The sequence below is a fragment of the Epinephelus moara genome, chromosome 6, assembly GCF_006386435.1.
Source record: "Epinephelus moara isolate mb chromosome 6, YSFRI_EMoa_1.0, whole genome shotgun sequence".
In the NCBI taxonomy this organism is placed as follows: domain Eukaryota; kingdom Metazoa; phylum Chordata; class Actinopteri; order Perciformes; family Serranidae; genus Epinephelus; species Epinephelus moara.
Genome location: NC_065511.1, coordinates 32896396 through 32917334, shown reverse-complemented (window position 1 = coordinate 32917334; position 20939 = coordinate 32896396). Strand labels below are relative to the sequence as shown.

The 20939-nt window shown below is 41.6% G+C and overlaps 2 protein-coding genes across 5 annotated transcripts in view; one reads left to right on the top strand and one right to left on the bottom strand.

Moving 5' to 3' along the window:
* Positions 1 to 5752, bottom strand: part of shc1 (SHC (Src homology 2 domain containing) transforming protein 1) — a 32994-nt gene extending 27242 nt beyond the window's left edge. The window contains exon 1 of one of the 2 annotated variants that reach the window (XM_050047280.1): positions 5521 to 5752. The gene's annotated coding sequence lies outside the window, so the exon portion shown is untranslated. The remainder of the gene's footprint in view (positions 1 to 5520) is intronic. The other variant, XM_050047281.1, reaches the window with a different exon arrangement.
* Positions 5753 to 10783: 5031 nt separating this feature from the next.
* flad1 (flavin adenine dinucleotide synthetase 1) lies at positions 10784 to 20839 on the top strand. Of its 3 annotated transcripts, none has more exons than XM_050047016.1 (11): positions 10784 to 10843; positions 12459 to 12552; positions 12773 to 12941; positions 14100 to 14477; positions 16349 to 16462; positions 16539 to 16806; positions 17158 to 17305; positions 17630 to 17728; positions 18929 to 19118; positions 20259 to 20332; positions 20426 to 20839. In XM_050047016.1, the coding sequence occupies exons 2-11, from the start codon at positions 12545 to 12547 to the stop codon at positions 20559 to 20561; spliced, it is 1584 nt and encodes a 527-aa protein (XP_049902973.1). In that variant the 5' UTR covers positions 10784 to 10843; positions 12459 to 12544; the 3' UTR covers positions 20562 to 20839. The 3 variants fall into 3 exon arrangements, with proteins under 3 accessions (XP_049902973.1, XP_049902974.1, XP_049902972.1); XM_050047015.1 differs by lacking the exon at positions 10784 to 10843 and adding an exon at positions 10862 to 11143; XM_050047017.1 differs by lacking the exons at positions 10784 to 10843; positions 20426 to 20839 and adding an exon at positions 10861 to 11143 and having other exon boundaries at positions 20259 to 20336.
* The last annotated feature ends 100 nt before the right edge of the window (positions 20840 to 20939 follow it).

Below are 20939 nucleotides of genomic sequence, written 5' to 3'. Positions count from 1 at the left end.
GCAAATGGCAACCTGGCAACCTTTACTGTCAAGCCCTGTCTATTTCAGGTACATCTTGTAGTATTCCTGCTTTTATTTTAGCAAAACAAGTTTCAAAGTCTCTGTTTTCAGCTGTTTGACCAACAAAATAGTTTAAATTGCTGCCTTTTAATCCTTTTAAGTCCAATATTATCTACAAAATTCAATTAAGGTGCTTTCTGCATCATAACAGTGTATTGTCACTACATATTTGCAAAGCAGTTAATTATTTTAGTGTCCCGAGTGTGATCATAATCTTATTGGTGATTTATTGTTCTCAGTATCAGCAAAGGGAACAATCTAGAACATGAAACAGTGACGACAGCTCTACCAGGAACAGACCAGGAAATCAAAATTTCGTCTGCTTCAGACCTGATGTTAACTTAACCCCAAAGTGACCTTTTCTTGGCAGAGGAACAGCTTCAATCGCACACGCAACACATTACCCAAGGCTAGACGTGTGCTGGGAAGCCCAGATCTGCACAGAAGAGGTGACTTCTAAAGATGCAACCTTAGCTTTCTGCATAAAAAGAGATCGACCATGATAAAGACTTCAAGGCAGAACTGATTCATACTGATAAACTGTTTGTGTCTGAGCCGATACACCAATCAGAGCCAACCAGTCTTAATATATATACCACCAAGTGTTGCTATAGTATAACTTAGGTTCTGTTCTTGTAAATTACACCCAGGCTACACTCACGTCTCATTTTTACCATCACACAGCACAGGACAGTATTTTAATCATACTGCGGTTCACACAGTGTACCGAGCGCTGAGCATGTTGCACTCCACCAAGCAGCACGGGAGGAAACACAGCTGAGGCTCAGTCCCATTGTGTAGAGGTAGAGACGGACAACCACATGCTATGACCTCAAAAAAAAAAAAAAAAACTCCCACAGTTTGTTTCCAGAGCACACACACCAGACACAAACACACAAACATACCCCCACACTGGTAGACAGACAGATATAGTGCACACATCACACAAAGACATAGACGAACACCCCCATGGACGGATACACACACTCTACGTCCTGTCAACAGCCTTGACACGTTTAAAGGAGCTTAGTACCTCGCCAGTGTGTTTTTATCAAAGTATCACAAGACTAATTGAAGGCTAATATCAGCGCTAACATTCACTGCTTACAAAAAAAACAACTGTGTGTGTGCGTGTCTGTGGGTGAGTGTGCGGCTGTGTGCACAAGTGCAAACCTCTGTCAAAGGGAAGCTGCAACAATCACAAGCGCCACGCTGTGCCGTCAATCAGGACGAAAGCTTTCACCTTTGATTGATACGGTTTGAGCAGAATTGGACAGATCCAATTTTAATCAAGTGGACTTTGGATTGTGCCAATGGTGTGATAGAGTGGCCGAGATGCTCCGGCGCTTTGAGTGACAGATAGCGTCTCGGACTGTCCTTCCCGTTTGTGTTGTTTTTGTCCTTGTGTGTGTGTGTAGGTGCACACGCGTCTCGTTTGGCTGGCTCCTGACATGTGTCTGAATCTAGCGTTTTTCGGATCAGCTGTTGATTGGACCCTCTCTTCCCCTCCGTTTCATCAGCGGAGATAACTTCCACCATATAATATCGTGTCAGGGGCTGCTGGTCTGAGCGGTGTGGCTGACCCTGATAAGAGCACTGAGCCCACTGCTTTCAGTCGCCTCAATCATCCCCCCATGCCCTTGAGTCTGTTTCCATAATAGTCTGTCTGTCCTTCACTCGTTCGCGGTGAACTTTAACTCTGTCACAGTGACCCTGTTTCAACACATCTGAGGTGTGTTTTGCTGATCGGTCTCCATGGATACGATCAACATAAAAGAAAAAGGGCAGTATAGCTGTAATTTCGCTGTGCAATTGTGTATAGATATGAATGTGTGTACTGATAGGCTCTCTTGCTTATCTCAATGACAAGTTATGATGAGGACTTGAGATTCAGCTCGACTCTGACACTACTAGGAAACTTTTTTTTAATTGACTCAAGTTTTAAAAGGAACAGTTCTCCCTAATATCAATCATACATATTTTTCCTCTTACTCGAAGTGCTGTTTATCAGTCTAGATTGTTTTGGTGTGAGTTGCAGAGTGTTGGAGTTATCAGCTGTAGAGATGTCTGCCTTCTCTCAAATATAACGAAACTTGATGACACTCGGCTTGTGGTGCTCAAAGTGCCAAAAAAAAAAATAAATAAATAAATTAAATAAACTCAACAGCAATGTCTCTTTTCAGATATCATGACCTGGTTACTTAAGATAATCCACAGACCTTGTTGTAAGCAGTTTAATGTTGGAACTATTTTCTTTCTACTGAACAGCATCCGCCAACTGCATCACCACGCAGAAGGAAACGTGCATCTACTCACAGACGAGAGGCTCGTGCTCATGACAGCGTGAGATCTAAACATTGTTGATTCCAGGGCTGAGCAGGTGAGCTAGCAGTAGATGAATGCTTCCCTCTGTGTGGTGATACAGCTGGCAGGTGTAGTTAGGCAGAAAGAAAATAGTTCCTCTGTGAAACTGCTCACAATAAGGTCTGTGGATTATTTTGAGTAAACGGGTCATGGTTTCTGGAAAGAGACACTGCTGTTGAGTTTTTAGCTGCAACCACTTGGTCAGTTTAACAAAATTTCCCCACCCTTTGGTGGCCACAGTTATTGCACTAAAGACTTCAATTTGGCTTGGAGGTCAAGTGGGTGTGTGTGTGTGTGTGTATGTGTGAAGGCCAATGCACACCAGGACTGTATTTTTCTTCTGAAATTGTCACACATCTAAAAATAAGTATGACCTCACCTTGTGTCATTCATGCTTGCGCACTGCATCCAAATGTTACGTGTTTTTTTTCACATCCGTCAAAAGAGAATTAGTTGAGCAAAAAGCAGAGATGAAAATGTGCCGTAACCTGCGGGACACATACATGTGCAACAAGAGAGGAACAGGGTGCATGGTATCATTTCATAACGCAGGTAGCCTTTTGTCAACAGGTCTGATTGTAATATTCAGGTGGATGATGATGAAGTAGAGGAGGATCTATGCATGCAGACAGAGAGAGCATCAGTGTGGAGACAGAGAGGGAGGACAAGTCAGCCCATTCAGGTAACCACACTGTCTTTTCATTTTGTCTTGTATTGTGAATTTTCATAACAAATATATCAATAAACAGATTAGACTCAGCGTGTGAGGTTTCAACGCTAATGATTTTGTTGGATGACGGGTTAAAAAAACATACGAAAAATGCTGACTTGGTGTGCAAAGGCTTGAAGGTGGGCAGTTATAACAAAAATAACCAACTTGCACAAGTTTTTGTGGACATATTGGTCATGAGCCACAGGGCAGCTGAATAACTGTTCGCACCAACTGGCAGCAGTGTGAGAGGCCTATAACAAAAAGGTAGGCTACATAACGTCAATTCATTAACGTTACCTAACTTTACAGAAAGACACACACACATACAGACACAGATATGCACACACACCTTTTTGCCACATCCCCTTTATAACTCATGAAAGGGTGGTCGTAGGGTGGTATCACTGTACTAGTGACAAGTGTTTGTGAAGTTGTGTGTGTGAGTGCATGAACATGTGGATGCATGACGTACATGGTCGCAGCTATTACAAATTTGCACTGGTTCAAATGTATTTTTTGGGTGGCTTTGAGCACAAAAAAGCCAAGTGCCATCTAGTTTCATTATATTTGAGAGAAGGCAGACATCTACGGCTGATATCTTCAACAATCGGCAAATCACAGCGAAACAAAGTGCACTACAGGTAAAAGGAAGAATATGTATTGAGATTGATTGATTGGGGGGCGAACTGTCCCTTTAAGGCTTCAACTAATAATTATTTTCATTATCAATTAATCTGCCATTTTTTTCCTCAATTTTGGCTACTTAAAATTATGTGTCCATTCCTCGATTACAATGTAAGTTATTTATATTGTTTTAGTCCATAAGGGTCCTCAGATCAAAAGAATCAAAAGGTTGTTTTTATAAAAATTAGTCCAAGTTGTGAGTATTGTTTTAACAGGATAAAGTGGTGTTGTGTTGGTATGCCGGATGACATAATTCTCAAGTACCACTACTCACCCTCTGTATCTGATGTCTGTCAGAGCTAGATCAAATCAATTATTCATACTTGACATTTTATGTGAAGCCTGATCTTTAAATGAGTAATATTCATACTCATTTAGATAAACAATTTGATTGTATTCGGAATCTTCGCTAAGCAACAGTTTGGTGTGAGAGGATTTAAAGGCCTGTCCCAAATATAGGCCTGTTGAGCTGCTGGGCTACTAATTGAAGTTTTACGCTATCTATCTATTTGTCTACTTCAAAGTCAAATTCGTGTGTCAGTTTTAGGGAAGCACGATAATATCGGTACATCATCTGTTGATTTCAGTGGTGTAAGCAAATATTAGGGGCGGCACGGTGGTGTGGTTGTTAGCACTTTTGCCACACAGCAAGAGGGTTCCTGGTTTGATACTGGGTGTGGGAGCCCTTCTGTGCAGAGTTTGCATGTTCTCCCCGTGTTTTCTCTGGGTACTCCTGCTTCCTCCCACAGTCCAAAGACATGCAGGTTAATTGGTGACTCTAAATTGTCCGTAGGTGTGAATGTGAGTGTGAATGGTTGTCTGTCTCTACATGTCAGCCCTGTGATAGTCTGGCGACGTGTCCAGGGTGTACCCTGCCTCTCGCCCAATGTCAGCTGGGATAGGCTCCAGCGACCCCATGACCCTCAAGAGGATAAGCAGTTAGAAAATGGATGGATGGAAGCAAATACTAGCCCGGGCTTTTAATTGAAGTTTTATGGTGTTCAAATGACTTGTTTTGTATGATCAACAGTCCAATTTGCAAATATGCTCAGTTCAATAGCATATTAAACCAAGAAAATCTGAACATCTTTACACTGGAGAAGGTGGACCCAGCAAATATCTGGCATTTTTTTTAATGCAACTGTTAATTTATTATAAAATGTATACCTATTTTCTTTCCAATATCCTATCTGAGAATATGCCTGTGTATTATAGATAACTGGAGGCATTATAATGAGCTATTCTCTATTCATGTCCTGAACGCATCATGAGCTTGAGGCCACTCAGGTGACTCCTCATCACTGCCTATTTTAAATTAACTACAATACTTTACCACTGACTGTATTCCTATAGTGTTGCTCGGCTCCTGGAGACCTGAAGCTGCGGTACCAAGACCTGAAAACTCGATGACAGCGCGAGGACGAACACAAGTTAAACATTTGTGCTAATGTGTGCACAGTGTGCTCCTGAGCAACTCTCTGTACAGTAACCCGACAGGCTTCACTGTGTCGTCTTCACCTAACACAAGGCAGAACAATGCTTCCCTGCGGGCACCACACACACACACACACACACACACCAGGCGAAGTCAACAGTCTCCTAAAAACTTCTGTACAATAACTGCTACACTGACGCACAGCACGTAGCAGAGTACACACCATGCCCCAAAAAAAGTGTGGTCAACTTTAACGAGAACTTACCAGCTCTCTTCCTCCCGTTCCCTCGAGTTGCCCCTCCTGCCCACCGAGCTGCTGCTGCTGCACACACTTTGGCTTAATTTCATCTAACAGGCCAAAGGTTTGGTGGTGTTTTTAATCCGCCGGACGCCTCACAGTTTTCACAAACTTCATGAGAGATTAGTCTAAACTTCTTCTTTCCTCTCCCTTTCCTTCCCTTCCTCCTCCCCCTGCCTGCCTCCCCCCTCCACGGTCACGACAGAAGCCACTTCCGCGAACAAATGGCAACGTCATCTGGCCGCGGATCCTGTGTGTGTGTGTGTGTGTGTGTGTGTGTGTGTGTGTGTGTTTGGCCCCTGTTTTGCACCTGGCCCATTCAGCGCACATTGCGCAAATGTAGAAAGCCCAGAGCGCGAGCCAAAAGCATTAACACGTACCTTAACTAAAATAAATACCACATGTTAGCGAGTAAAGTTTCGTTTTCTTTGGTTACCACAAGACTACAATTGCCAGAAAAATCACTGTAGTATGTTCATCTTAATATCAACCATAGTGTTTCTAAACATATCTCCTTTAGCAGCGATTCCTTTGTGTTACTGGCTGTATACATTGATTTATGATGATTTTATTACCACAGAAAATTGCCTTGTGGCTAATTCTGACATGTTTATACCATGTGTATTTATTCATTCGCACTGTCCATCCTTAAATAAACTAAAAAAAAAGCAAACAAACAAACTAAAGTAGTGTCTTTATCTTAATATCAACCATATTTTTTATCTCCCCTTTTTAAATAGGCTGTACATATTGATTTATTATGATTTTATTACCACAGAATATTACATTGTGAAATATAAGGCAGTATATACAATCAGTTGCCAGTTTATTGGGTACACTTAGCTGAAACTAATGCAGTCTGTAACCATAATTACTGCACACATTATATTTTTGGGTTATTTTTATTACTTAATTGACTGTCTTATTTATAAATAATATATCATTATTATTATTATATTATAGGCAGCATGATGGTGCAGTGGTTAACGCTGTCACCTCCCAGCAAGAGGGTTCCTGGTTCAATCCCAGGAGGGAGCCCTTCTGTGCTGAGTTTGCATGTTCTCCCCCCGTGTCAGCGTGGGTTTTCTCTGTGTACTCCGGCTTCCTCCCACAGTCCAAAGACATGCAGGTTAATTGGTGACTCTAAATTGACCATAGGTGTGAATGTGAGTGTCAATGGTTGTCTGCAGGGTGTACCCCACCTCTCACCCAATGTCAACTGGGATAGGCTCGAGCCCCCCCACGACCCTCAAGAGGATAAGCTGTTATGAAAATGGATGGACATTATATTGTATTTAAGTACTAATAGAATCAGCCTTATTGGGTTACTGGTAAAATATTATTTCTTTGTCACTGTCTCCACCTGAACCCAGCCAAATACAAGGAGATGGTGGTGGATTTCAGGAGGAAGAGGTCACCCCATCAACCAGTCTCACACACTGGGAGGATGTTGAGATGGTGCACACCTATGTAAATATCTAAGGGGTCTTCTTAGATGGGAAGCTGGACCGGTCCTCTAACACTGACACCCTCTACAGGAGGAGGCAGAGCCGCCTGTTCTTCCTGCGGACACTGAGGTCCTTAGATGTGTGTGTGTGTGGAGATGTTGACCGTGTTGACCACCTGACAGACAAAAACACCAAGTGTTTGGACAAGCTGGTTAAAAAGGCTGACTCAGTGCTCAGCAGGAGACACTAAGAGCTGTGGTGGAAAGGGGCACACTGAACAAATCCTGGAGCAACAGAGGAGCAGCTGCAGCAGTCGGCTCATCTCACTGCGTTGCAGAACGGAGCGTTTCAGGAGGTCCTTCGTCCCCACGGCAGTAAGACTGTTTAACACCTCTTGAATCCAGTCACACACACTCACACACATCACATCAGCCACAACTGGACTGCACTGTGGAATGGGCAATTTTATTTTGATTTAATTTCTACTTATGCACTTATTTTGTTGTATGTCTATTTTAATACCACTGTGTTGTTGTTGATGAGGGGAAGTGTGGTTGTTACTGGACAGCTGAATTTCCCTTTGGAGATAAAAAAAGTTCTTTCTAATCTATTTTATTTATAGTACTTTGTATATTGTTTCATTTGTATGTGTGCATGTATTTAAGTGGAGTCATTGCATTCCTTTGCATGCCCTTGTTTTGTGGGAACAGGTATGAGTGATACCCACAAGAGTGAGTGCTTCGTGAGGAGAAGTTGCTGTACCACTAAGTTGGAATGTGTAAGCACTGTCTTGCCGTCGAAGAGGAAGAAACAAATGTTGTAGTACGCTTATTACCCACAGGCTGGAAGAACTGGGGAACACCAACCATCAAGGGAAGACGGTTACAAGTCTAATAAAACAGTTGTGCAATGACTTCAATCTTCATTCACGTTAAATTGTTCAGATTTAGTTGGAAGTGTTCGAGAGAGGCCTCGATTACACTGTATGACCATTTTGGAGGATGTGGTTTGTGGTGCTGTTGAACTGTGTTGCATTGAACAGAACAGGATCTCTGCCAATAGGCCTGCCCTCATTGGTATAAATGGGGGGCACAAAATGAATAATAGTATGATTTTATAAAGATAAAAAACAACAACTGGCCAGCTCACACAGTGTAAAAGTCCATGGTACAGGCATGCAGTCCGAAAAATGCATCCGAGGCACTCTGACTGGAGTTAAAAATGCTTTGTTAATACATGTAAACCAACACGTCATCAGGATGATGAAGATTCTGTAGTCAAAACACGTCATTATGGATTTTTACACTCATTTTTCTTTTACAACTAACTACACAGAGCCATAACCCAGTGCAGCGCTCCCTATTTTTTCCTCAATAGTATGACTTTTTTGTCCATCTATGTTTCAAACCATAGCTAGGTTGTAACAGTCACTACTTCCCGCAGTCTCTCCATCGCCATCAGCACAGTTTTGATGGACACTGATGACTGATTTTCAGAGAGGCTCAGTACATTTTAAAGTGACTGTGTGCAGGCCATACGGTTAACAACAAAACAGCTAAACATGTCTTTGAGCAAGGCAGACTTGACCCCAGAAACTCCTGTGGCTCTGTCTGCTGCTCACATGCACCCAGAGTGGATCTTTACATATGCATCACAGGCCTTTTCTCACACACAACATTCAAACATGTAACAGCAGGAAAAGCAGGTGAAAATAATGAAATAAATGATGGTTCAATTCAGTTTAGCTGTTCAGGTTTCAGGGTCCTGGTATTGTACATGTGGGCTCACTGTTGAACTGCGACAGCTAGTGCCATTGTTAACAAATAATAGCATATTATTCTACACTTAAATGATCTAACAGGTAAAAAATATGATTGCTTGAATGAACTGTCTGACACCATGTGGGCATGAATGCACTAGGAGTTTCTGTCAGAGTCAGTGACACAGCCCCAAAATCCCAACTCCTCAACAACTCACAATCTGCCAGGTCAGAGATTTCAGCGTTGCAATTGGAATAACAAAAATGAAACACTCACGAAAAGTAATAATGATAGCCTACATAGTCAAAATACTAAATTAGGAAACATGTAATTAACATATCTCAAAAGTTGCACTTGCATCAGGATTTTGCCTTAATTCGGACCTATTATCTTATCATTTTTACTTAATTTAATCATGTTTCATCATATTATTTTAACTTTACTGACTTCTCTTTCCCTGGCAGGCTCCCATATACCATAATATGCAGACCCATCTGCAATAATTAAAGTAAAGTAATAATAATAATAATAGTAATAAGGTTAAACACAATAGCAATACTATATGAGCCTTTATTTAAATGCTCTGACAGCCAAATACATGACTGGTCTGTTTGGTACTATCTGGATGAGTCAAAAGTAATGAAATACTTAGCCATAATAATAACTTTTAAAGTCAAAATTATGAAATATGTGTTATTGACATATCTCACAGTGTTCATTTATATCAGAACTTTGTCTTAATTTTGATTTATTATGTCACTGTTTTGACTTATCATCAATATGTTTCATTACATTCCATTATCTTTCCTTACTTCTTTACAACTGACTACTTTACTTTTTTTTTTTTTTTTTTTTAAAGGTAATGGTAATGATAACGAGGTTAAACACCATGGAAATATCATATTATTCTACACTTAAATGATCTAACAGGCCAAAAAATATGATTGCTTGAATGAACTGTCTGACACCATCTGGGCATGAATGCACAAGGAGTTTCTTGGCATAATCAATACCACCATCAGAACTTGAATGGAGTCCCTTTTTATATTCTAAGCATTTAATGTATCTTAAACCACCGCTGTATTCTCAAGCCAATAAAGTCCTGTGGAAAAATAAGTAACCCACCTTCCACTCTCTTTCAATATGCAGAGCAGCGGCGCCAGCACCACGGTTGCAGACATGTCATCATGCGCCACCTATAGACAAGAAACATGACAGCAGCGTGTAGTTTGGATGGTGGTACTTTGGAGTCCATCATCAGTTATTGGCTCCTCTAGCTGCATTAAAGTCGTCATGCAGACATGAGAGACTATTATGCATGAAATGTATCATGTGCTGCACAGGCTACATTATAGGAGAATGCATGTCTCCTTCCTTAGGTTCCTGCTCATGTATGGGTGGAAGGAAATGAGAGAGTAGACATATTGGCTGAACATTAAAATGACAGTTAATTGACATGCAAGTGCCATTAAGTAAAGCAGAGATTAAAACTGTCATAAAAGACTGTATGCAGGGATACAGTCCAGCATACAGGACTTCGCAGGGATATTTGGGGCTTAAGTGACACAGGAAGACATCTTTACAGTGTGCAAAACATGCAGGTGTTGGAGGAATACAGAGTGGAAACCCAAAGGAAGAGATGGTGTCTGAGGATAGGACATACAGGAGTAAACGAAACTCTTCATAGGATAGGAAAGCACCCTACTAGACTGTGTGTAAAAAAAGATGGAAACTGCCAAACATGTACTAACTGATTGCAACAGATATAGTGAAGACAGAATGTAGTTAAAAACAAGACTAATTGGAGTAAAGCACAGTATCACATTGGGGAATAAAACTGGAAATACATCAAGGAAAGTGCATACGCTTCTATTTAATTACTTAAGAGTAACAGGAATAATTTAGAGAATTTAGTTTTTTATTATGTTGTTTCCTGCCAACTGTTGCGCCATACTCCAGTAGGTGGCGGTAGTGCGCCTAAAGGCTGGTTTGCCAGCCGCCATTAAAACTCAAAGAAGAAGAAGAAGGAGGAGAGGCAGCTGATAATGCTATCCGAGTGGAGGTGGTGCACAGTGTTAGCTCGTAGGTAGACGAGTTGTCGGTACCGGTCGTTAAAGTAATACTTATCATATATTGCATTTACTTTAGCTAAACGACATACACTGCTTCATTTACTGATTCCAGCATAACGGGATCGTCTTTGCCGTCACTTCCGTGTACATAAAAAGGCGACCGTTAAGTCCCGCCTCCTTAAACCTGATTGGCTCTCGGACCTATCTGGAAGCCTTTTCTGAGTTCTGATTGGACAGTGACCGCCATGTGTTGTGAGTGACATGTAGCGACAAACAGTTGGATACGTAACGAGGTCATAGCGGCTCAGGAGTAAGTTTCCTCGGGTTTTAATGAGTTTGGATACCAATATATGAAATAAGATATTATGTTTTTTTCGTGGTGTGTGGTCGTGGAGAGAAGTAGGCAGTAGAAACAGGGCGTAAGGTTGTATTGAAGCGTGCTTGAATGCTAGTGCTTGGTTGTTGCTAGTGTCTCCAACAATGGGTTAACGTTAAGTAACCTAGCAAGGAGACTTTGCACATTTACAGTTAGCTAAGAGTTGTCATAGTAGTACCCGGCGCTTTGACTTATATTGAGCTATAATTTATGGTGTATTTTATAAATGTGAATGAAGTTCATTTCGCTGTCTTCTCACGTTAGATAACTTGGGAGTGTTACGCAATAGAAAGTACAGTCAGGTGTATCTCCTGTCAGTCCTAGCCAAACAACATGAAGGCTAAATGTTAACACACATGTAGATAGTTGCAGATTGAACCTACCGCACCGACACTGTCTGTACCCTAATGTTGCCTCATTTGACCGGTGAAATCAGCTCGCTGCTGTCTATTAACCCTTTGGTCCTTGATCAACGTCCTCTCTCTCAGTACCTTACAGTGTGTATCTTGACAAGTCTTCCTCAATGCATTATTGTACATGTACATGCCTCATTAATTGTCAGTTCTTCACATCTGCTTCAGACAAATTTAGAAGACAGACCAAACTTGCAGTGTCACCATTTTATAGCTTGGCTTCAGTAGGAAGGTGTAGCAGTGTCATTGATGCAGATATGCTCACTGTGGTCAAGCAGTGTACTATTTAAAGCAGAGTTAAAGGTCCAGTGTGTAGGATTAAGGGGGCAGAAATGCAATATAATATTCCTGACTATGTTTCCATTGGTGTATTATCACCTGAAACTAAGAATCGTTGTGTTTTTATACCTTAGAATGATTATATTTATATCTACATACAGAGCAGGCCCTCTTCTATGAGGTCCACTATGTTGTGTGTACAACAGCCAAGAGCAGACAAACCAAACACTGGCTTTACATAGGGCCATTTGCATTTTTGCATCGGCCACCATAGTTCGTCCACATGCAACCCGTCTCTTACCACTCGATGCCACTATATCCTCCTCACTGGACCTTTTCACAGACTCATTAAATAGAATGAGATTTTTTTCCCCCCATCAACAAAATATTTGTAATAATTGAAGTGCAGTATCTTAGATACAACTCATAGATCTCAAGAAACAACCGATAAGTAGTCATTGTGAGTCGATGCATGTACACATTGCTCACAGTTCTTGCCTCTTTTCTCCTCCTTTTTTCCCCTTGCCTGATCTGCTCCTTTATGTGTCTCTTTCCAGACACTCCCTGGTAGGAGACAAGTTATGAAGGAGAAGAGGGCCTGAACTGAAATGAAACAATTTGGGACACTCCATATGGGTTCTTCATGTTGAGGTAAGACTCAAGATTAATTTTACTGATCCTTTCAGGCATCATTATCATCACATAATCACAAAAGTATTAAGAACACACCAAAACAAAAGATATGAACAATATAAAATATACGTCCTTAAACAGACATTCCAGATGTCTAAATCTACACTTGAGAGCAAAACACACATGCAGAAGCTGCTTTTAAATTGGTGTCACAGGCATTTTTTCCTTTGTCTTCTAGCCTTTCTTTTTCCAGGCTGAGTACAACAGTGGTGCGTGTGAGGAGACTCGCAGCTCAGCTCTCCAAGGCAACCATGTCCACAAACCACAAGGGCTCTAGTCCGTCCTTTGCAGCCAACGGGGATGCTCCCACTGCAGCCATTCTCATCATTGGAGATGAGATACTCAAGGTGATTTAGAGCTGAGAGACACTCTCTGTATTTGTATCATTGACAGTATCCCACAGAGAATCCTTGGAAATTTGCGGATTGTAGAAAATCTAAATAGACCCTGACCTTTTTTCCTAATAATTCTGCATACTTGAAAGTATGATTTTATTTATATATACATTCCAGCATGACACCCTAAATCATCAATATGCCTCAGGTCTCGCATAGGCACATCGCCGTCTAGGGTCCACACTGTGTATCCCCAGGAAAACGCTGTGATGGTTATTTGATGTGGCAGCAGTACTCATTTATAAAACGACAAGTTCAGCACTATTTCTTGACTTGACATGATCATGATTTAAAGATGAAGCCTTTGATTTTTGTCCAATGTCATGTCTTACCCTCAAAACATGCTCACTGTGAATCATTGGATTTTATCGAGCAAGACCTTGGAGTCTTTGTTAAAAGTGAACATTTGTATATCAGTTATTCACTGTGTGTTACCTTGAATTTGTGAAGAAAACTTTTGTTTTTGCATGCTTATATGAGGACTGGAGAATCCAATAAAGGAGAGCATTTTTTAACGGATTTAAGTCATTTAAGTTTAAGTGGTTTAACAGCAAAACTATATCAAAACATCTGTTTACACACTCTCACACAACTGATGCAGTATAAATCAAGCCTCATTTATCCAATACAAACGAGCAGCTTTGCTAAAACCTTACAATTTAAAACACTTTTGAAAATGCGTTTGAACTCCTGAGAGCAAAATGCAAATACACCTGTTTGTACTGATATGCTTTAAATCGTGATGCTTCAGGGAAAATTCATGTGTTTTGGAAATACTGAACAAAGAACTTGATAAATGAGTCTAGGATTAAACTGAATGGGTTGTGTGACATTTTTTAACAGATGTTTTTATAGTTTTGCTGTTAAACACAGTCCCTGTTTACGCCAATTAATGAAGAATGCTCGTCTTTTTTGGATTATCCATTCACCGTGGAGGCATGTGAGAAAAATGAAATTTTCTTTAGGAATTCAAGGTAACACAGTGAGTAAATTACAAACAAGTGGTCACTTTGCAGGTGAACTATTCCTGTAAGTCTGTGAATGTGATGTGTAGGTGGAAACACTGGACTGAAACTAACTGAGTGCCTCCTCTTGATCTTCGTCTCTCAGGGTCACACTCAGGACACAAACAGTGCCTTTCTGACACGAGCACTAAGGAAGCTCGGAGTCTCTGTGCAGCGCATAACAGTGGTACCAGATGTACAGGAGATAATTGCCAAAGAGGTGGCCCTCCTTTCCCCTCAGTATACACACCTCATCACCTCAGGGGGCATCGGCCCTACCCATGACGACGTCACCTTTGAGAGCGTCGCCAAGGCGTTCCAAGAGGAGCTATATCCCCACCCTGAGCTGGCCCGACTGGTTGAGGAATTCTTCGGAGTGGTGGATGAGAACAGTGCTGCTATGAAGCTGGCCATGGTGCCTCGCTCTGCCAGTCTCAACTATGGGACCGACCCTCTGACTGGACAGTTGCTACGCTACCCACTGGTGAGTGAAGGCACGATGGCGGGGGGTTAGCCCAGCTCCTTCATCAAGCTGCATCATGTGGTCAAAAAACAATAACTTAGATGAAATTAGATCATTTACCCTCATCCATTTACTGACTGCCTGCCTGCACGCTTCTGTCTGCTATCTGCTGTGCTGTGCAGTACCTTTTCAGTAGGCTTTTTTTGGGCAAACAAAATTTGTTAAGCTGACACAACTTTCAGGAAGACGTTCACTCACAGTCGTACACTTTTCTGTCTGTTCCATTGTGTTCTGGGGATATTGTAGAAGACAGATTGCAACATTAACTGCTACCCAGACACTGCAGGAGTGAAAAGCGGCTTCTCACAATGGGCAAAATAATGACATTTAACATCTACAGCAAAACAGCAGTGTAAGGAATACACAACTGCAAATATTTGTGTTGCAGTTTGCTAAAATTTAGTTAATTCAGTGATATTTTTTCAAAATGAAGACTATAGTATTCTGCATGGTTAACATCTGTAGTGCATTATGATTATATTTAGGCACATTTACCTCATACAGTTGTCTTGTGACAAACTGGTTTTCATCACCATGTTTCATCGCCTGTACACACCCCTGGAAACACCCACTTACTCAGTCTGCTCACTGATTGGTTCTCGATTTGCATTACAGTTCAGTTCCCTTCCGTTTATTAGTCATTCAGTTTTTGTGTGGTGAGGTTGAGAGCAGGAAAGTGTCAGTGAGTTTCGGTATGAGCAGCACACTCGTGATAATCACACAGTAAGGTTGTTAAATACCTCGCAAATGTTTATTCATCCACCACCGACAGCTGTCCTCCCGGACATTCTCCCGGAATACTCCATATACACTCCGTTCTCCAGGATTGCTTCATTCTCTGTTCAGCTGATTACAGGCGATCATTAACCCGCGCCCAGCAGCAAACTGGGACTGCATTCCCAGATTAGTGGACTGACTGACTTACTGACTCTGTAAGTGATTTTCAAAAATTTGCTTGAAGATTGTTTTTTTTTTTTGGTCGGTATGAAAATGAACTGATTTGAACTTTGCTTTCATTTTGAACTGAACTTCATTTTTTCCCCTTTTTTGGAAAAAGTGATTGACTTGGACAAAAAGTATAAAAGAAAACCCTGCAGTGAATTATTTTGAAGACTCTGGGACTGTGTGATTTCAGACTTTTTGTCAGAGTGTTTTTGAATATTTTGGTTTTGCCCTGAGATTTTGTGTTTGTGTTGTTCTTGCTGGGTCATATTGTCATTTTAAGTGTAGGGTGTACGTCTAGATTGATGTGCACCCATTGTGAGGTTTGATTTAAACATGATATAAATAGTAAAAAATAAAGATCTAAAAAAAAAAAAAAAAGAGATGACACAGAAAATCAAACTGTCATAGTACATGTTGTAAAATTAGTCAGTAGTGCCAGTAATCAAATGAAGCAGCTACACAAATGTGTTTATTGACTATATTTATTCATACTGCAGGCTATTTGAAACGTGACTCTGATTGTACCATACCACACTGAGAACATATGATTCAAGAGGGGCCATGCCTTGACGAACTGAAATTATGTGGTTTGACAGAAAACAGTGGACACCCTGTCTTTTAAGTCGAATAAAAAGAAACACTCACAGAAACTCACTTGAAATAATACATTGGCTAAATATCAGAGTTATATCAATGAGTTTACAGACATATTAAATGGGACAGACTATTGCCTTGAAAACAGTTTAGTAACAAGAAAGACACCAAGGTCAGTTTCTAGATGTTAAATACCTTTTGAATACACGTTGGTAGAAGTATTGTACCTTAAACAGAATGATCAAACCTGTGGGTTCATTCCTCCACTGTATGACGTGTCCATCTTCTTTCAGGTCAGTGTGCGTAACGTGTATATCTTTCCTGGGATCCCGTCTCTGATGGAGAGGGCCTTCAATGGGCTGGAGCACCTCTTTGCCAGTTCAGGGACCACTTTTCACACCCGTGAGGTAACACCACAACCATACCTTTCATTTACAAATCCACCTGAGTACTGTGTTTGATAACCACATGCTTTTCCGTTAGGTGTTTGTGGATGCAGATGAAGCAGAGATCGCCCCTGTGCTGACCAAACTGCAGGCTGGTTGGGGCCGTAAGGTGGCTCTCGGTTCCTACCCGGACTGGCTGAGCAACTATCACAGAGTCAGGCTGGTCCTGGATTCAGATAGCCAGGAGGAGGTGGACAAAGCCCAGACCCAGCTGCTGGATAAGCTGCCCAAGGGAAGCGTGGTGCCCCTGGTCACTGACCCTGTGTCCATTGCCACTGCCGAGGTGTACACACTGGCCAACAGCGGTGAGGGGGAGGCAGAGGGCAGGGGGTGGTGGAGGGTGGTAGTTGAACTTAATATGAAGTGAATATTGCAGAGAACTCTTACTCTTTACACAGGCAGTGGGACCAATAACAGAAGCTAAAAGATTAAAGTAATTATTGCTGTAAAAATCATAGTGGGTTATAAAACAGAATAGAACTGGCATGAGGCTGAACAGAGAATAGAGTCAAGCGTCAATAAAATGAGAGAAAGGAGAAGCAGATATTTTAACTCTCAATTTGACACGAGAATGAGTGATTATTTATATTATAACTATGAAAATCTGACTACATTGATCGTAAAACTTCTTTTGCTGTGGATTTCATGCCTCACAGGCGCACCGCTGGGCGAGAAAGTTACGTCTGCACTGAAAACGATAGAGGCTGCACTGGATCAGTATTCGACAGAGGAAGTCTGCGTCGGCTTCAACGGAGGGAAAGACTGCACGGCACTGCTCCATCTCTACTATGCAGCACTGAAACGGTAACGGGAGGGGAGAGGACGGGGTGAGACAGGTAGAACGTTCGGGGGTAGGGATGATTTAATCAGGACAAAACAAATGAGGGAAATGATATTACTTTAGCACAGTGGGACATCACTGTTAATGAAGAGGAAAATTAGTATAGTAGGAACTAGACTGAGAAAAATCTTGGACAAGACACAGTACTGTTTAGACTGTTCTTGACCTGTGTTGGACAGATAGTGGAGATAGTGATAAGGATAAACATCTAATCTTTTTCTGGATTGCTCCTATGTATCTTTCTTTTTTTTTTGAATGTCTCATTCCTCTCCTCCTGCCACTCTCAGGCGCTATCCAGATGGTAAAGACAAGGTGAAAGCCCTCTATATCCGAATCGTCTCTCCATTCCCAGAAATGGAGAGATTTCTCCAAGATACGATAAAAAGGTAAGCCAACAGCTCGCCCCATTGCACACTGCCAATAAACACATTTCAGAACATTTTTAAAAATAGATTTATGTATTTTTATCCGTATTTTTACTTTAAATTAGGGGAGGAAAGTGTCGCACTTTGGCTCTATGTGCATCTCTCCTTTATTCAGATGACGTTTTGGCCCTCAGGCCTTCTTCAAGATCAACAGTCAAGATCAACAATGATGAAGAAGGCCTGAGGGCCAAAACGTCATCTGAATAAAGGAGTGGTGCATGTGGAGCGGGAGTGAGCGACTCTTTTTGCCTATTTTCAGGTCTACTTCCAGTGATCAGCACCTCACTACAACCCTCGGTGTGCATTACTTTTCTATAGAGCACATTTTTACCTAAAGCTGTAGTTGGTAACTTTCATTAATAACCTTTTGTCATATCGCCTGAAACTGTCGTTATATCCACATGGTAGTACATTAGACAGATGATCTGTTATAAAAAATTTCCTGATCCTCATAGTGCTTCTAATTATAAGAATCCACCACATGTGAGTCTGTAACACAGCTGTCAATCATGTCAGTCACTGCTCGTACACTGCAGTCAAACTGTCGAACTCAGCAGCGCTGAGCAAATATGAATCAAGATCCTGTTACTGCATTGCCTACTTTCACCTCAAATGTTTTCAGAGGCATATTTTAGTGCACTGTTTAGCTGTAAAATGAGAAACTTTATGACCTGGCTGCAACGTTGAAAACTGTCACGCCACAATGAAGCACAGCCAACCAGCTGGAGCAAAGTTTCTCATTTTACAGCTAAACAGTGCACTAAAATATGTCTCTGAAGTCATTTGAGGCAAGAAATAGGCAGTGCAGTAACAGAATCTTGATTCATATTTGATCAGTGCTGCTGAGTTTGACAGTTTGACCGCAGCTCACGAGAGACTCTGTTCAGTTATTTTCCTTAAGCCACGGTGGATCCTAGCAGATGCCATCAGAAGCACTAGAAGGAGGCAGAGCAATGTGATATTTTTTTTTTTTCATAGATTGTCTGTATAGGGACAGTCAAAGCAAATATGACAAAATGTTTTTACCAATGGTAACCTGAGCTTGAGTCAACAACTGTTACCAGTCCAAATAATTCTGTGTTCTCTTGTTAAAAAGTGTCCTAGTCCTTTATGTTACAATACAGCAGCTCATTACTGCGTGTCATTGCGTGTCTCCCGTAGATATGACTTGGACCTATTCTCAGTGGAGGGAAGTATACGACAGGCACTGAGCGAGGTGCAGGAGAGGAGACCGGAGCTGAAAGCCGTCCTGATGGGGACCAGGAGGAGTGACCCTTACTCGCACACACTCACAGCCATGTGTCCCACAGACCCCGGCTGGCCAGACTACATGAGAGTCAACCCTTTACTTGTGAGAGACACACACACACACCTATACACACAAATAACATAGATATACAGTTTCATTATGTCTTGGTATTTTTTTCTCTTATTGAAATTTTCCTATCTTTGATGGTAAAAGGTCAGATCATGTAAGAGGGTTTAGGACAGTGATACTCTACTGATGGTGAATAGGCCTGCTGACCATTTTCTAATCACAATTAAAATAAATTGATTTTACATTGGGGATTTTTTTTTGGTACTTTGAATGCAAGTAAGCTGCCAGAGTGCATAACAGAGCATGTTTATTAAAATTAAGTGTCAGGGGAGGAACTCTTGAATCTCCCCGACAGAGGTCAGCCCTGAATGTCCTCAAGTTCTAGAAACGCCACTGTGTACACCTGACCCGGCTGCTGCAACTGGACCCGGCCTCTTGTCATTTTGCTAAAGTGTCCCCTGGGCAAAGTAAGTTGAGTATCCCTGGTCTAGGAGTAAAAACAAAATCAGCTAATTCTTCCATGTGAAGAAAAACGCATGTAGCCTTAATGTGAGAAGCACCTGCAGACATTAATTATATGTAGAAAAAAAACCAAGCAGTCCTTCAGTTTCCCCACATTTTTAAAGATACGGCGTATATAGTGCTGCGGGAAAAACTGCTTTTTGACTGGTAATACAAATCTGTTTTCACTGCTCCAGCCAGGCAATTTCCCCTTGTTACACTTAATGTTATTTGTCATCTTGACTGAAGTTTCAGAGAGCAGATCTACAGGGTGTAAACAAAATATCACAGCACCTGCACAGTTTAATGCAATCCAACAGCCCCGCAGTAATACTGCATCTGTGAGGCTTTAAATGATGTTGTGAATATTTTCGCCCCCCTCGCACAAACAAATACTAGGGTACACCTGAACTATATAATGCTATCCAGTTGGCCAGCATTCAGTTTTGCTTTATTTTAGATTTGGCAAATGCTTTTAGATTGGCTGGTAACGGTCATACCAGGACAGCCGCAACGGTACATATGATACAGTAGCACAGAGTTGAAATCATTTTACGGTCATTTATGTAACCTTTAATCACATGGGTGCATCTCAGAGGGATCCACAGTGTTCCCCTACATCATGGCTCAATCACAAACCAATTAAATTCGATGTCTTGCAACCCTCCACAGGACTGGACGTATCACGACATCTGGTCGTTCTTGAGGACGTTATACGTGCCGTACTGTATCCTCTACGATAAAGGGTAAGATTCTCGCCACTCTCTGCATCCTCCATCGCACAACATCCCAGCTCAAGCGCAGAACTCCCTGTCCTAAACGTCCCTGTCGACCCGCAGGTACACCTCACTGGGCAGTATGGACAACACCTGTCGAAACCCTTCCCTCCAGATGGTGGACGGGAGGGGGGTGACGCGATACAAGGCAGCCTACCTCCTGGAGAACGAAGAAGAGGAGCGAAACTCCCGTGCCTGATGTAGCCTCACTTTCTCGCCGTGTCACCTGTTGCTGACAGAGCCATGTCTTCAGATCTCAGACCACCTCCCCCCCACCTGCACTCATAATGTAACTCTGAAATATAAACCATGGACATTTTTTTAAACCCTACATGTGAATGTTTGTGGAGTATCTGAGACTGTAACTGAAGTCTGTGTGCCTGTATATGAGTGTGCTTTTTGTTTTTACTTGTGAGTTTCAGCCTGAAGTAATGGCTCTTTGTGGTGTTAAATAAAACATCAATGTGTGTCATCTTTCTCCATTGTCATGTTACTATTTTAAGTCTCACATATGGCAGCGCAGGGCTCTCTTGATTTATCTTATTCATGAGTCCATTTGTGTGATTTCTAAATGCAA